The sequence below is a fragment of the Lithobates pipiens genome, unplaced genomic scaffold, assembly GCF_037356315.1.
Source record: "Lithobates pipiens isolate NorthernLeopardFrog02 unplaced genomic scaffold, aLitPip1_a1.2 Scaffold_16, whole genome shotgun sequence".
Taxonomy (NCBI): domain Eukaryota; kingdom Metazoa; phylum Chordata; class Amphibia; order Anura; family Ranidae; genus Lithobates; species Lithobates pipiens.
The window spans coordinates 237,173,767-237,189,310 of NW_027507748.1; the positions used below are offsets into that span (position 1 = coordinate 237,173,767).

The 15,544-nt window shown below is 43.6% G+C and overlaps 1 protein-coding gene across 1 annotated transcript in view; it reads right to left on the reverse strand.

The window, feature by feature from the left end:
- LOC143984131 (C4b-binding protein alpha chain-like) overlaps nt 1–15,544 on the reverse strand; it is a gene marked incomplete in the record, with an annotated part of 258,170 nt that overhangs the window by 10,309 nt on the left and 232,317 nt on the right. The window contains 1 exon segment of the mRNA XM_077484441.1: nt 9,331–9,513. Within this exon segment, the coding sequence (XP_077340567.1) occupies nt 9,331–9,513 (183 nt within the window).

The window sequence follows — 15,544 nt, forward strand, 5'->3', positions numbered from 1 at the left end:
AAAAAGAGAAAGAGAAAGAGGGAAATGAGAAAAAAAGAGAAAGAGAAAGAGAAAGAGAAAAAGAGAAAGAGAAAAGATGGAGAAGAGAAGAGAAAAAGAGAGAGAAAGAGAGAAAGAGAAAGAGAGAAAGAGAAAGAGAAAGAGAGAAAGAGAAAGAGAAAGAGAAAGAGAGAGAGAGAGAGAGAGAGAGAGAGAGAGAGAGAGAGAGAGAGAGAGAGAGAGAGAGAGAGAGAGAGAGAAAGAGAAAGAGAAAGAGAAAGAGAAAGAGAGAGAGAGAGAGGGAAAGAGAGAGAGAGAGAGAGGGAAAGAGAGAGAGAGAGAGAGGGAAAGAGAGAGAGAGAGAGAGAGAGAGAGGGAAAGAGAGAGAAAGAGAGAGAGAGGGGGAAAGAGAGAGAGAGAGGGGGAAAGAGAGAGAGAGAGGGAAAGAGAGAGGGGGAGAAAGAGGGAAGAGGAGAAAGAGGGAAAGAGAGGGAGAAAGAGGGAAAGAGAAAAAGATGGTGTTATCCAAGAGTACAAGCAAATGGCCACTGCCCTCCACTATAACTATCCTTTGCAGCAAGGAGCACATAGAAGTGCGATGCATGTCAAACAAAACCAAAGAAAATTCCCAGCTCTACTTAACGACCAGTCTGCAACCAACTAAATTAACTTATCTAACAGTATGCGTTAAAAACAGTTTAGTTTGCAGAGCCCCTTCATGGCACCCCAATATTATCTGCAGTCCTAAGACTACTTTCACACCGAGTTACTTTACAGGCACTATAGTGCTAAAAATAGCACCTGCAAAGCGCCTCTCCTCTCACTGCAGATTTGGTTTGTCATCCAAGGTAGCACTGAAGAGACAATCCCCCTGGAAGGGTTTGGCCAGTCAGGGCCATAACAGAAATCTGGGCAGCCCAGCACTTGAGCCAAAGCACACACTGAAGCATCACCACCCTGACCTACTTGCCTATTAAACCCACATATAACCGATCAACAAGTCTGGTGTTCATACCTTGCGAAGCCTGGCCCAATCAGTAAGCCGACAACAGGGCCAACACAGGCTGCAACACAGCCACACCATGGTAAACATATAATGGGTGACAGGTTCTGCCATGCAGTCTGCAGCAGTCATAAAAAGGAGGCAAACTCTGCTACCAGTATCACGTTTGCATAATGTCATCTAGAAATGGGGGATAATTCACCCGGGAGGTGGGGCCCACTTCTGCAGAAGTGTCTTCTTAAAGGGGTAATGACCCCAAGGAGCTCTGGGTTACAAAAGACCACCTTGGATGTTCCCAGCATCATAGACAGAGTGATCAGAGTATGCAAAATAAGGAACCTTACCCGACCAAGTCGGTCAGTGCTTACCAAAGGAGACAACCAGTAATGTGTCCAGCACTGCCTTAAGTGGAGTGGCCACCAGTGCCTACTGCTGCATGCCAACAGTGCCAGGGGAAGCACCAATGCCCTTAAGAATAAATGGTCAGGAGACCTACACAAGCATATAATAATGCATCCGCCGCTCCAGTGCTCACTACACCTGGAAACATGGCAGAGCTGCTGCCATCCAGTAGGACGCCAAAACACCACCAGGATAGCATGTAACAGCTAGTTTAAACCTAAGGCCATACGTGGGGCACAAAACGCAGGCCTGGCGTGTAAAGGATGGCAGTTTACTCCTTGTACCACAAGGGGGAGCCAATTGTGGGAATGTTCCTTTTTTTGAAGACCGATCCCAACCAGGATTCAATTCTATGACTGTCAGATGCTGCTAGATAGCAGTCACTAAGCCACCCCTGTCTTCCCTGTCTCTACCCTCGGAATCACCAACCTGCGCCATCCCTTACACCTCAGAGGAGAAACTATTATGAGAATAATGAAAGATTCCATTATGTAGATCAAAGAAGAAGAGAAGAAGAAACTGATAGATACTACTATCAAAATGAAAGAAGGCATAGATCTCCCTATAATCATCACTACCATCAAACTGGTAGAAGGGGTAGATCTCCTCAGAAAGACTATTATGCAGTACCGGTTCATAATAGGTTCGAACAATTAAGACGACATGATGATAGAAGACGATATGAAGATAGAAGATCCCCAGAACACCAAAAATACCAACAAGAAAGACAAAGACATGATAGGACACCATACCGTTTTTTAGATCAGCAACGATGGGATCCACCCAGACATTACCAAGAGCAGCCCCCCATGGAAATCCGACAGACGTTCGAGAACACAATGGGAACAGGAAACCCAGGAAGGAAGACAAAAAACAAGAATACCAGAAAGACAAAAACCGGGAGGATCATCCGAAAAGAACTCCAAGAAGATCCCCAGAAAGACGAAATGGAAGAAACGAAAAACAAGAGGATGCAGAGCAGGAAGCAAAAAGCAAAAGGAAAAGAGAAAAGTAGGTGAGGGCATGATTAATATCAGTGGAGTCACATTGACACAAGAAGAAATGAAAGTAATAGACAAAGGATTAAAGTTTGCTCCAAAAAGAAATCTTAATAAATTTAATACATATGTTGACATTAACAAGTTTGTGAGGAGCAGGAATATAAAAAAAAAAAAAACACGTTAAGTGACTCAGGAATAGGAAGAGGTACAAAACTCCCAGAAATGAATGGTGTACAGTTCACTAATTTACGTAATAAATCTCTTTTTAATCCACCGGGAGGAAATGGGCATATTGAGGTCTTCAAAAAAATGGTTTTAAAAGTCACAAGAGCTCAAGACAAAAAGTCTCAGACCTCATTGATGTTAGAAAAGGTATAAGAAAATTGGAATCCAGGAAAGACATTATAAGACAAGCAGACAAAGGAGGGGTCATAGTTATACTGTCTAAAGAAGAGAATGATGAGTTGAACGATGAGACCACATGTCAGAAATTAAGTAATCCAACTAAACGTTATAAAAAAGAACTTGCTAAAGTTATCCAAAAAGGACCCAAAAAAGGCTTGCTGAATTAAAAAAAAAAAAAAAAAGAAGAGAAATATCTAATACCCAATGTATGTAGAGTGCCCGTAATATACAAGATACACAAGAATGACAAAAAACCTCCTGGTAGGTCCATAGTGAATGGGATAAATTTGGTTTGTGTGAGGATAAGTGAATATGTTGATTTCTTTTTACAGCCTGTAGTAAAAGAAAAAATCTTATCTAAGGGATACGAAACATCTCATCTAGTTGCTAAAAGACATTATTTTAGATGAAGGACCAATATATTTGGTAACCACAGATGTTACCTCATATACTATTAATCACGAGGAAGCAGTGCAAGCTACCAAATGGGGCCTGAGAAATTTGAGCAACTTGAAATGCAAACAAAAATGATATCTACTGGATTGCTTAAGTTTTGGATTGGATTCTAATTATTTTTGGTTTAATAACTCCTACTATAAACAGATTTGTGGAAATTGCCATGGGAGCCAAATATGCACTTAGCGTTGCTAATTTATATATATGGCAGAATGGGAAGAGGAGTCACTTTATAGTAATATGCCCCATCAATTAAAATTATATAAATGGTATATTGACTGACTTGGTCTGGTAATCGAGAGAGCCTTAATTATTTCTGTTTTAACCTCAATATGAATGCGAAAAATATTAAACTTACATGGGAAATAAGTACAGAGAAAATTAGTTTAGATTTAGTAAACTAAATATTATAATCCATAATAATGGATACCATGTCCTGTTTTTCTTTCTTTTTTTTTTTTTTTAGATCGCAATAAATTAAGTACTTACACTCATTTTAAAACAGTAGATAGGAACAGTTATTTACCCCTTGACAGTTGCCACCATTATAGATGGTTGGAAAATATACCGAGGGGTCAGCTCAGATTGAGTTGAGACATAACTGTTCCAATAAACAAGTTTTTCTCCAGCAGGCAGAACTGGTTGGAGATAGATTTATACAAAAAGGATATCAGGCTGATTTCATTAAAGAAAAAAGTGTAGCACAAGTAGACAGGGAAAAATTGATACAGGATACTATAAAAAAAATAAAAAAGAAGAAAAAAAACAGGACATGGTATCCATTATTATGGATTATAATATTTAGTATAAACAAATTGAAAAAATAATAAAAAAGCATTGGGAGATTATCAAGACAGATCATCATCTAAGGAATATTTTACTTGAAAAAACAAACAAAATCTGTTTATAGAAGACCTCCAACCCTTAGAGATAATCTAGCAAAAAAGGTTTTAGATCCGCCCAAAAAAAGCATTTTTCCTTCGAGGGAAAAGGATTTTATCCCTTTAAAAAAATGTTACGCGTACCGACATACAGAAGAAAAAAAAAATAAAAAAAAATAAATCAAGCTTTTCTGCGACAGTAACTACAAGACTATTTAATAGATTATTTTATTTTGTGTCGTAGTAAGGCTGTAGTCTATCTCTTAGAATGTCCCTGCCACATTCAATATGTGGGGAGAATGAAAAGAGAATTGTGGAGAACACGTCCAAAATATTAAAAAAGGTTTTGACAAACAGTTTAAGACACTATGCGACATTGGATTCATGAATTATGCACTTTAGCACCTTCAGGACACAATGTAGAATTTGACCTTAATTGCTTTATTTACAATCATTAGACTTTTTGTTACTATTGTGTCATCTTAAAACATTTTTATTTAAATGTAAATTAGGAGTCTTTCAGATTGCTGGTATATTGTTTATATTTTTTTACGTTTTTTTCATTTCTAGTTATATCTCCATAGGTTTTGGATTATATATTTTAACAAATATTTTTATCTCTAGTTTGGTGAATAGTTTTACTTTATGATGATTTTTAATTACTAATAAGAAATTGATTTACTTTATTTGTAGGAATTTTATTATGCAGCCATTATGTTGGTTATCCACTAGGTGGCTGCAGTGAGTGACTTTAAATTAGTACTGCGAAAAGAGGTATAGAGATGACCATCGTTTATATTATTTGGGCATATTGGATTTGTCAGCCATTTTGGATTCGTTAGTGAGATTATAGTTGAAAGGATGTAGTAATTTATTTCAACCACTAGATGTCTCTATTTTAATATATAATGTATTTTAATAGATAATATTATGATTATGTGATTTATCCGTTTGGTATTATGTTGGAATGTCTATCAATATGGTAATATGAAGAATGAGATAATGTGAATTTTTAATAGGAATATATGAAATGGTTAGGAATGTGGCAGTGTTAAATGTTGCTATGACAACGGAAACGTACTATATAAAAAGGACTTGCAGACACCCGACTCCTTGACCCTTTGAAAGTCATGTGAACGTGACGCAACACACCAGGGAGGAACTAGGTGTTATGGTCGTCACTTCTGGTTGCAGCCGAAACCGGAAGTATCGTTTGTTTACTTGCGGTTGATACTCTGCTTTTATGCAAGTGTGGATATATTGGAGTAAAGATTATTTTTATATTACTACACATTGGAGCCCCCCTCCTCTTCTTCCCATATGAGCTTTTATTATGGATGGTATACGGCATTATATGACGGGCTGGAGTTGAAGGAGGAGCGTTTTACAGCCATTGTATACACAGCGTCATATGGCCTTTAGTGGCCATTTTTAGAGGTGAGAGGCTGTGGGAAATGAGGGGTGCACTTGTGAGCACTTATGGAGTGTGGATCATCGGAGTATCACAGTTTGAAGTTTTTCACACTCAGCTTTCACTGCATGAATTAATTAGAATTCCTGGAAGTATTACATATCACTTTTTGGGACTTTGCATTAAGAACTGGATTTCTCTATTAGATCACTATTATTGTGATACATGGACATATTTGAAGATTTGTTGCACTTTATATGTTTTTTGCATTATATGTATTCATTTGCACATTTATTGTATTTTTGCACATTGTTAGATTATTTTGCACAGATCAAGTTACGAGGTACATTTATGTATAATTGTTTGCACATATTATTGAGGTGAATCATTGGATATTTATTTAATTTTGAGCATTTTTTAGGAGTTTATTTAGGTAGCGCCACATATTTTTAGATTTATTTTAATGGTGCAGAGATCACTTTATGTTGGCAGCTTCCCTTATTCATTATAATTGATTATTAGTGACTATTTAGGTAGGTTAGTTGGGGTTGTGCGCATTAGTGCCCTTTTTTCCCCACTCAACAGGATAAAGGTGCAGCAAAAAAAACCAAATCTCCCCTTCCAGTGCTAAAAACTTACAGCAGGGAGGCAAGAAATGGGAAAGCCCCTAGTTAAAATTGCAGCAGAGTCCTGCCCATCAGGTGAAGGGCAATGGAGTTTGCATGTTGCCTCTGGCTCAGGGGTAGAGTGCGGCGAGAAGGGATGAAGAGAGAGGGAGGGCGCCCACATCGAAAATGGCAAGCATGACATCCTGCCCCATTAGGCTGCAAATGTCTGGCCTAAATTAGCTGTGAGCCAGACTACCTGGTGCAGACAACTGTGGGGGAGCAAGGTACAGAGCACATACCAGGGGGCCAGAACCTAGCAAGAAAGATGCTAGAGCTGAGGGCTGAAACGTGTCCCTACAACCCCTGAACCACATACAGACCCAGGGAGGGGAGGCACACTTGCAAAAGGGTCCCAAAGTCATTAGCAGATCCCCTCTGGCTAAGACCAGGGGCCATCTGCCTACACCGTGACACAGGCAGGGCTACCTGACAGCTGGGGGTACTGTGGCTCGCCAAAAATGCCCCAATAGAGTACACCCTATGCCCCCAGCAGTGGGGAAGGGGAAGGCGGAGGCATCAGTAACAGGAGCCTGTAGGGGAGGAGGGGAAGCTCCACAGGGTTGACCACCCGAGGGAACCCCCCCCATGCCCCACACTGCATTCAGGGAGGGGAAGGGGGGTAGCTACTTACCACTCCAACAGAGCTCATAGGTGACGCTCCCAAGACAGAGCCTCCTCTCCACCAAAGTGGAACAGGGTAACACTGACATGGACCTATAGATGCTCGGTCAGGTGTTCCCATGAGACATTTAACCCAGTCCCGATGGGGCTCGTCAGGGTTGACCCAGCGATTAGCTAAAAGGTCTTTGCACGCTGGTTGGCCAGACTGGGGTTACCACTGCACCTAGATTATCCAGCTAGTTGCCCAGCTGTGGATTGAAGATCTCCACAGGAAAAGGTCCCAGGAAAAATGCGAAAAGGAAGAAGAAAAAAAAAAAAAAAGGCCATGGAACCAAAGAGGTCCCAGCAAGGGAACCAGGTCCTTACTCCTGAACACTAGGCAGAAACAAAATGGATTGCTCATAGCAGAGAGGGCCGTTATAAGAAGGGACTGCCCATAGGAGGTTTTGTGCCCTTTTCTGCCTAGTGTCCTACTCCTGTAGCTGGAGATATATCCCTGTGGTCAAGCTTTAGTAGAGCTGTGTCCAAGAATGAACATAGGAGAAATTAAGTCCTGATAAATCACTTCATGCCGGTTGCTTTTGCAGGTATAGCTACAGTGCCTTGCAAAAGTATTCACCCCCTAAGCTATTTTGCTACTCATTACAGCCTTTAGTTCAAGGTTTTGTTAATCTGAATTATATGTGATGGATCAGAACACAATTGTCTAAGTTGGTGAAGTAAAATTAGAAAAATATATATATAAAATTATTTTTCAGAAATAAAAAACTGATAATTGGCATGTGCTTATGTATTCACCCCCTTTGTTAGTAAGCCCACATAAATCTCTGGTGCAACCATTACCTTCAGAAGTCACATAATTAGTGAAAGGATGTCCACCCGTGTGCAATCTAAGTCACATGATCTGTAATTACATATACACACCTTTTGGAACAGCCCCAGAGGCTGCAACACCTAAGCAAGAGGCACCACTAACCAAACACTGCCATGAAGACTAAGGAACCGTCCAAACATGTACGGGACAATGTTGTTGTGAAGTAGAAGCCTGGGTTAGGTTATAAAAAAAAAAAAAAAAAAAGAATCCAAATCTTTGATGATCCCTAGGAGCACCATCAAATCCATCATAACCAAATGGAAAAAAACATGGCACTACAGCAAACCTGCCAAGAGATGGTCGCACACCAAAACTCACAGACCAGGCAAGGAAGGCATTAATCAGAGACAGCACAGAGACCTAAGGTAAACATGGAGGAGCTGCAGAGTCCCACAGCAGAGACTGGAGTATCTGTACATAGGATGACAATTGCCATAAAGCCCAACTCTATGGCACGTAGGGCTTTATGGCAGAGTGGCCAGAAGAAAGCCATTACTTTCAGCAAAAAACAAAATGGCACGTTTTGAGTTCGCGAAAAGGCATGTGGGAGACTCCCAAAATGTATGGAGGAAGGTGCTCTGGTCTGATGAGATTAAAATGGAACTTTGACCATAAAAGAAAAACGCTATGTCTGGCACAAACCCAACATCACCCAAAGAACATCATCCCCACAGTGAAACATGGTGGTGGGGTTGTTGCCGTGGGGATGTTTTTCAGCAGTCCGGACTGGGAAACTGGTCAGAGTTGAGGGAAAGATGGATGGTGCTAAATACAGGGATATTTTTGAGCAAAACCTGTACCACTCTGTGTGTGATTTGAGGCTAGGATGGAGGTTCACCTTCCAGCAGGAGATGAACCCCAAACACACTGCTAAAGCAAAACTTGGTGGTTTTAGGGGCAACATGTAAATGTGTTGGAATATGTAGGGTAAATGTGTAGCACTAATGATGTATATTAATTGCAAAGGCCTACCAAAAATATCAGTTTGGAGGCTATACGATCTAAAAATACAATGATATGTCTCTCATGAGAAAAAGTGCATATAATAAAAAATATCTGAAAAAGTGAGTGTATAAATACAAGTAAAGAAACCAGATGTGATTTGGAATCGCACACACAAAAAAAATAAAAAAATAAAAAATAAAATCGCATTGACTACAGTATTGAAAAAAAAGTGTAATTGTGACGTGAATAGTCCAGTGTTAACAGATAATATCAACACATGTACAGTTATAGTGCTATATAAAACAAACCCTTATGAGACTATATGGGCATAGTCTAAAATATAAAGTTCATATTGAGACACAATTGTTATTACAGTTAGGAGTGTACCACTGAGGGTGAGAAAGCAACAATATCAATACACTACATGTATGTAGCTGAAACAATGCGAGTCCATGGGATTATAACACCATAGCAGACATGCAGTGTAATGTAAAGGAGTGATATTTTCTATTTCAAGCAAATATCTGATGGTCTCAAATACACACGATCAGCAGTTGTAGCTACAGCCGGGATAGTGCCTCCACCTTCTGGGGATGGGAGTACTCAAAGTACTAGCATATTCGCAAAAAAAAAAAAAAAAAGTAACGTTTGTGGAAATTATAACACCTTGCAAAATGTACTTACAAACACACTCAGGGGCATCAGAACTCCAATTTCCATGGGCGGTGCAGGATACAGAAGATTGTCCTTTAAGTGTAAATTGTAATTCATTGCACTCATATGTTACAACGTCTTGGTAAGCATGTTCTCCCTTTACGGGGCTAAATAATCCATTTTTAATAGCATTTGGAGGTGCACAACTCGGAACTGTGGAAATAAAAGAAGAAATTCGCCTTTAGTAAATCAGCCCCATAATAGAAAGTGAAAGAAAATCTATCCAAAACGAGAATAAAGCTGGTCATAAATGGATCTAAAATTCAGCTGGTTCAGCAGGGACCAGCCAAAATTTGATCCAGATCTGCTCCTATTCAACAGGCATATTGGACATTTTTTGCACGATTAGCAGAGTCCCCCACTGTCAAAAGAGTTTTCTTTATTTTCATGACTATGAAAATTGTAGATTCACACTGAAGGCATCAAAACTATGAACACATGTGGAATTATATACTGAACAAAAAAAGTGTGAAACTGAAAATATGTCTTATATTCTAGGTTCTTCAAAGTAGCCATCTTTTGCTTTGATTACTGCTCTGCACACTCGTGGCATTCTGTTGATGAGCGTCAAGAGGTAGTCACCTGAAATGGCTTTCCAACAGTCTTGAAGGAGTTCCCAGAGATGCTTAGCACTTGTTGGCCCTTTTGCCTTCACTCTGCGGTCCAGCTCACCCCAAACCATCTCCATTGGGTTCAGGTCCGGTGACTGTGGAGGCCAGGTCATCTGGCGCAGCACCCCATCACTCTCCTTCTTGGTCAAATAGCCCTTACACAGCCTGGAGGAGTGTTTGGGGTCATTGTCCTGTTGAAAAATAAATGATGGTCCAACTAAATGCAAACCGGATGGAATAGCATGCCGCTGCAAGATGCTGTGGTAGCCATGCTGGTTCAGTATGCCTTCAATTTTGAATAAATCCCCAACAGTGTCACCAGTAAAGCACCCCCACACCATCACACCTCCTCCTCCATGCTTCACGGTGGGAACCAGGCATGTAGAGTCCATCCGTTCACCTTCTGCGTCGCACAAAGACACGATGGTTGGAACCAAAGATCTCAAACTTGGACTCGTCAGACCAAAGCACAGATTTCCACTGGTCCAATGTCCATTCCTTGTGTTCTTTAGCCCAAACAAGTCTCTTCTGCTTGTTGCCTGTCCTCAGCAGTGGTTTCCTAGCAGCTACAGTGCCTTGCAAAAGTATTCAGCCCCCTTGAACTTTTCAACCTTTTTGCCACATTTCTGGCTTTAAACAAAGATATAAAATTTTTATTTTTTGTGAAGAATCACCAACAAGTGGGACACAATTGTGAAGTGGAACGAAATCTATTGGATTTTTGAAACTTTTTTAACTAATAAAAAAAATGAAGTGGTGCGTGCAAAATTATTCGGCCCCCTTGCATTAATACTTTGTAGAGCCACCTTTTGCTCCGATTACAGCTGGAAGTCGCTTGGGGTATGTCTCTATCAGTTTTGCACATCGAGAGACTGATTGGATTCAGGTCTGGACTTTGACTTGGCCATTCTAACACCTGGATACATTTATTTGTGAACCATTCCTTTGTAGATTTGGCTGTATGTTTGGGATCATTGTCTTGTTGGAATATAAATCTCCGTCCCAGTTTCAGGTCTTTTGCAGACTCCAACAGGTTTTCATCCAGAATGGTCCTGTATTTGGCTGCATCCATCTTCCCCTCAATTTTAACCATCTTCCCTGTCCCTGCTGAAGAAAAGCAGGCCCAAACCATGATGCTGCCACCACCATGTTTGACAGTGGGGATGGTGTGTTGAGGGTGATGAGCTGTGTTGCTTTTATGCCAAACATATCGTTTTGCATTGTGGGCAAAAAGTTCGATTTTGGTTTCATCTGACCAGAGCACCTTCTTCCACATGTTTGGTGTGTCTCCCAGGTGGCTTGTGGCAAACTTCAGACAAGACTTTTTATGGATATCTTTGAGAAATGGCTTTCTTCTTGCCACTCTTCCATAAAGGCCAGATTTGTGCAGTGTACGACTGATTGTTGTCCTATGGACAGACTCTCCCACCTCAGCTGTAGTTCTCTGCAGTTCATCCAGAGTGATCATGGGCCTCTTGGCTGCATCTCTGATCAGTCTTCTCCTTGTCTGAGCTGAAAGTTTAGGAGGGGCGGCCAGGTCTTGGTAGATTTGCAGTGGTCTGATACTCCTTCCATTTCAAAATGATCGCTTGCACAGTGCTCCTTGGGATGTTTAAAGCTTGGGAAATCTTTTTGTATCCAAATCCGGCTTTAAACTTCTCCACAACAGTATTACGGACCTGCCTGGTGTGTTCCTTGGTCTTCATGATGCTCTCTGCGCTTTCAACAAAACCCTGAGACTATCACAGAGCAGGTGCATTTATACAGAGACTTGATTACACACAGGTGGATTCTATTTATCACCATCAGTCATTTAGGACAACAGTGGATCATTCAGAGATCCTCGCTGAACTTCTGGAGTGGAGTTTGCTGCACTGAAAGAAAAGGGGCCGAAAATTTTACACGCACCACTTTTCAGTTTTTTATTTGCTAAAAAAAAGTTTCAATTATCCAATAGATTTCGTTCCACTTCACAATTGTGTCCCACTTGTTGGTGATTCTTCACAAAAAATTAAAATTTTATATCTTTATATTTGAAGCCTGAAATGTGGCAAAAGGTTGAAAAGTTCAAGGGGGCCGAATACTTTCGCAAGGCACTGTATTTTACCATGAAGGCCTGATTCACAGAATCTCCTCTTAACAGTTGTTCTAGAGATGTGTCTGCTGCTAGAACTCTGTGTGGAATTGAACTGTTCTCTAATCTGAGCTGCTGTTAACCTGCGATTTCTGAGGCTGGTGACTCGAATGAACTTATCGTCCGCATCAGAGGTGACTCTTGGTCTTCCTTTCCTGGGGCGGTCCTCATGTGAGCCAGTTTCTTTGTAGCGCTTGATGGTTTTTGCCACTGCACTTGGGGACACTTTCAAAGTTTTCCCAATTGTTTGGACTGACTGACCTTCATTTCTTAAAGTAATGATGGCCACTCGTTTTTCTTTACTTAGCTGCTTTTTTCTTGCCATAATACAAATTCTAACAGTCTATTCAGTAGGACCATCAGCTGTGTACTGTATCCACCTCCTGCACAACACATCTGATGGTCCCAACCCCATTTATAAGGCTTGAAATCCCACTTATTAAACCTGACAGGGCATACCTGTGAAGTGAAAACCATTTCAGGTGACTACCTCTTGAAGCTCATCAACAGAATGCCAAGAGTGTGTGAAGCAGTAATCTGCAAGTTGGCATACAGTATGGTAATAGTCTCCCTGTAGTGGTTTAATTTTTCCCTTGTGAGTGGGTAAATGTATCAAATTACCGACCCTTTCCTTTTTTTGAATGAATGTAGTTGTGTTTACTATGCTTTGCGAATGAACAGGAAGCAGCTCAGCATGGGACGCCTTCCCATTCATTCACGGTCCAGTGCAGCTGACGCTACAGAAAAAAAAAAAGGGAATGGTTAAATCGGTTCCCAGTCCCTATCTGTGTCTCAAAAAATCGGAACCTCAGGGGCCTGTTTAGGCATTATTGACAGTTTGGCATCTTCGTCCAGGGCACTGACTGACTTTGTCCTGGGAATGTCTAGCTTCACTGTGTACTGGATCTAGATTATCCAGCCCAGCTGTGGATTAACTAGTTGCTGACCGCCGGCCGTCAAATGACGGCCAGGCGGCGCACCTATTGTGGCGGGAAGCCGTCATATGACGGCCTCCTGTTTTAAACAGGGAATGCGCGCGATCGAGCGCGCGCATCCCTGTTTCTTCGGTGGCAGCGTGTCACGGAGACACCGCTCGCCACCGAAGGGGGTGAACAGTCATTCATTATGGCTGTTTACCACCTGATCGGCCGTGATGAAGTCACGGCCGATCACAGATGGTCACACCCCGAACGTGCACGGCGCATGCGCGCGAGCGCGCTGCGCGTGCACGTCGGTGGCGGCGTGTTCCCCGGGAACACTGCTCGTCACCGACGCTGGTAAACAGCCATTGGCCGGCTGTTTACCCACGTGATCGGCTGTGATCCTTTCACAGCCGATCACAAAAATGTAAACAAACTGCGGTAACGGGATGTTACCGGGTTCTCCTCCTCACACACCGATCGTGTGTGAGGAGGAGATTGCGGTAACATCTCGTTACCGCATACAGTGTACACCAATCATACTGATTGCCCCCCCCCCCCCCCCAATAAAGAGGACCTGTCACCACCCCTCATAGTACCTGTCAATCACAGTCCATCAGAGTACCTGTCGCAGCCCATCAGAGTACCCGAGTACCTGTCGCAGCCCATCAGAGTACCCGAGTACCTGTCGCAGCCCATCAGAGTACCCGAGTACCTGTCGCAGCCCATCAGAGTACCCGAGTACCTGTCGCAGCCCATCAGAGTACCCGAGTACCTGTCGCAGCCCATCAGAGTACCCGAGTACCTGTCGCAGCCCATCAGAGTACCCGAGTACCTGTCGCAGCCCATCAGAGTACCCGAGTACCTGTCGCAGCCCATCAGAGTACCCGAGTACCTGTCGCAGCCCATCAGAGTACCCGAGTACCTGTCGCAGCCCATCAGAGTACCCGAGTACCTGTCGCAGCCCATCAGAGTACCCGAGTACCTGTCGCAGCCCATCAGAGTACCCGAGTACCTGTCGCAGCCCATCAGAGTACCCGAGTACCTGTCGCAGCCCATCAGAGTACCCGAGTACCTGTCGCAGCCCATCAGAGTACCCGAGTACCTGTCGCAGCCCATCAGAGTACCCGAGTACCTGTCGCAGCCCATCAGAGTACCCGAGTACCTGTCGCAGCCCATCAGAGTACCCGAGTACCTGTCGCAGCCCATCAGAGTACCCGAGTACCTGTCCCAGCCCATCAGAGTACCCGAGTACCTGTCCCAGCCCATCAGAGTACCCGAGTACCTGTCCCAGCCCATCAGAGTACCCGAGTACCTGTCCCAGCCCATCAGAGTACCCGAGTACCTGTCCCAGCCCATCAGAGTACCCGAGTACCTGTCCCAGCCCATCAGAGTACCCGAGTACCTGTCCCAGCCCATCAGAGTACCCGAGTACCTGTCCCAGCCCATCAGAGTACCCGAGTACCTGTCCCAGCCCATCAGAGTACCCGAGTACCTGTCCCAGCCCATCAGAGTACCCGAGTACCTGTCCCAGCCCATCAGAGTACCCGAGTACCTGTCCCAGCCCATCAGAGTACCCGAGTACCTGTCCCAGCCCATCAGAGTACCCGAGTACCTGTCCCAGCCCATCAGAGTACCCGAGTACCTGTCCCAGCCCATCAGAGTACCCGAGTACCTGTCCCAGCCCATCAGAGTACCCGAGTACCTGTCCCAGCCCATCAGAGTACCCGAGTACCTGTCACAGCCCATCAGAGTACCGGAGTACCTGTCACAGCCCATCAGAGTACCGGAGTACCTGTCACGGCCCATCAGGGTACCGGAGTACCTGTCACGGCCCATCAGGGTACCGGAGTACCTGTCACGGCCCATCAGGGTACCGGACTACCTGTCACGGCCCATCAGGGTACCCGAGTACCTGTCACGGCCCATCAGGGTACCCGAGTACCTGTCACGGCCCATCAGGGTACCCGAGTACTTGTCACGGCCCATCAGGGTACCCAAGTACCTGTCACAGTCCATTAGAGTACCGAGTACCTGTCACAGTCCATCAGGGTACCCGAGTACCTGTCACAGTCCATTAGAGTACCGAGTACCTGTCACAGGCCATTAGAGTACCTGTCACAGGCCATTAGAGTACCGAGTACCTGTCACAGGCCATTAGAGTACAGAGTACCTGTCACAGGCCATTAGAGTACTGAGTACCTGTCACAGGCCATTAGAGTACCGAGTACCTGTCACAGGCCATTAGAGTACCGAGTACCTGTCAGTCCATCAGGGTACCCGAGTACCTGTCACAGCCCATCTGAGTACCCGGGTACCTGCTCCAGTCCATCTGTGTACCAGAGTACCTGTCACAGTCCATCTGAGTACCCGAGTACCTGTCACAGTCCATATGAGTACCTGTCACCGCCCTTCAGAGTACCCAAATACCAGTCACCAATCCATCAGAGTACCTGTCAGCAGGCCATCAGAGTACCCGAGTACCTGTCACCAGGCCATCAGAGTACCCGAGTACCTGT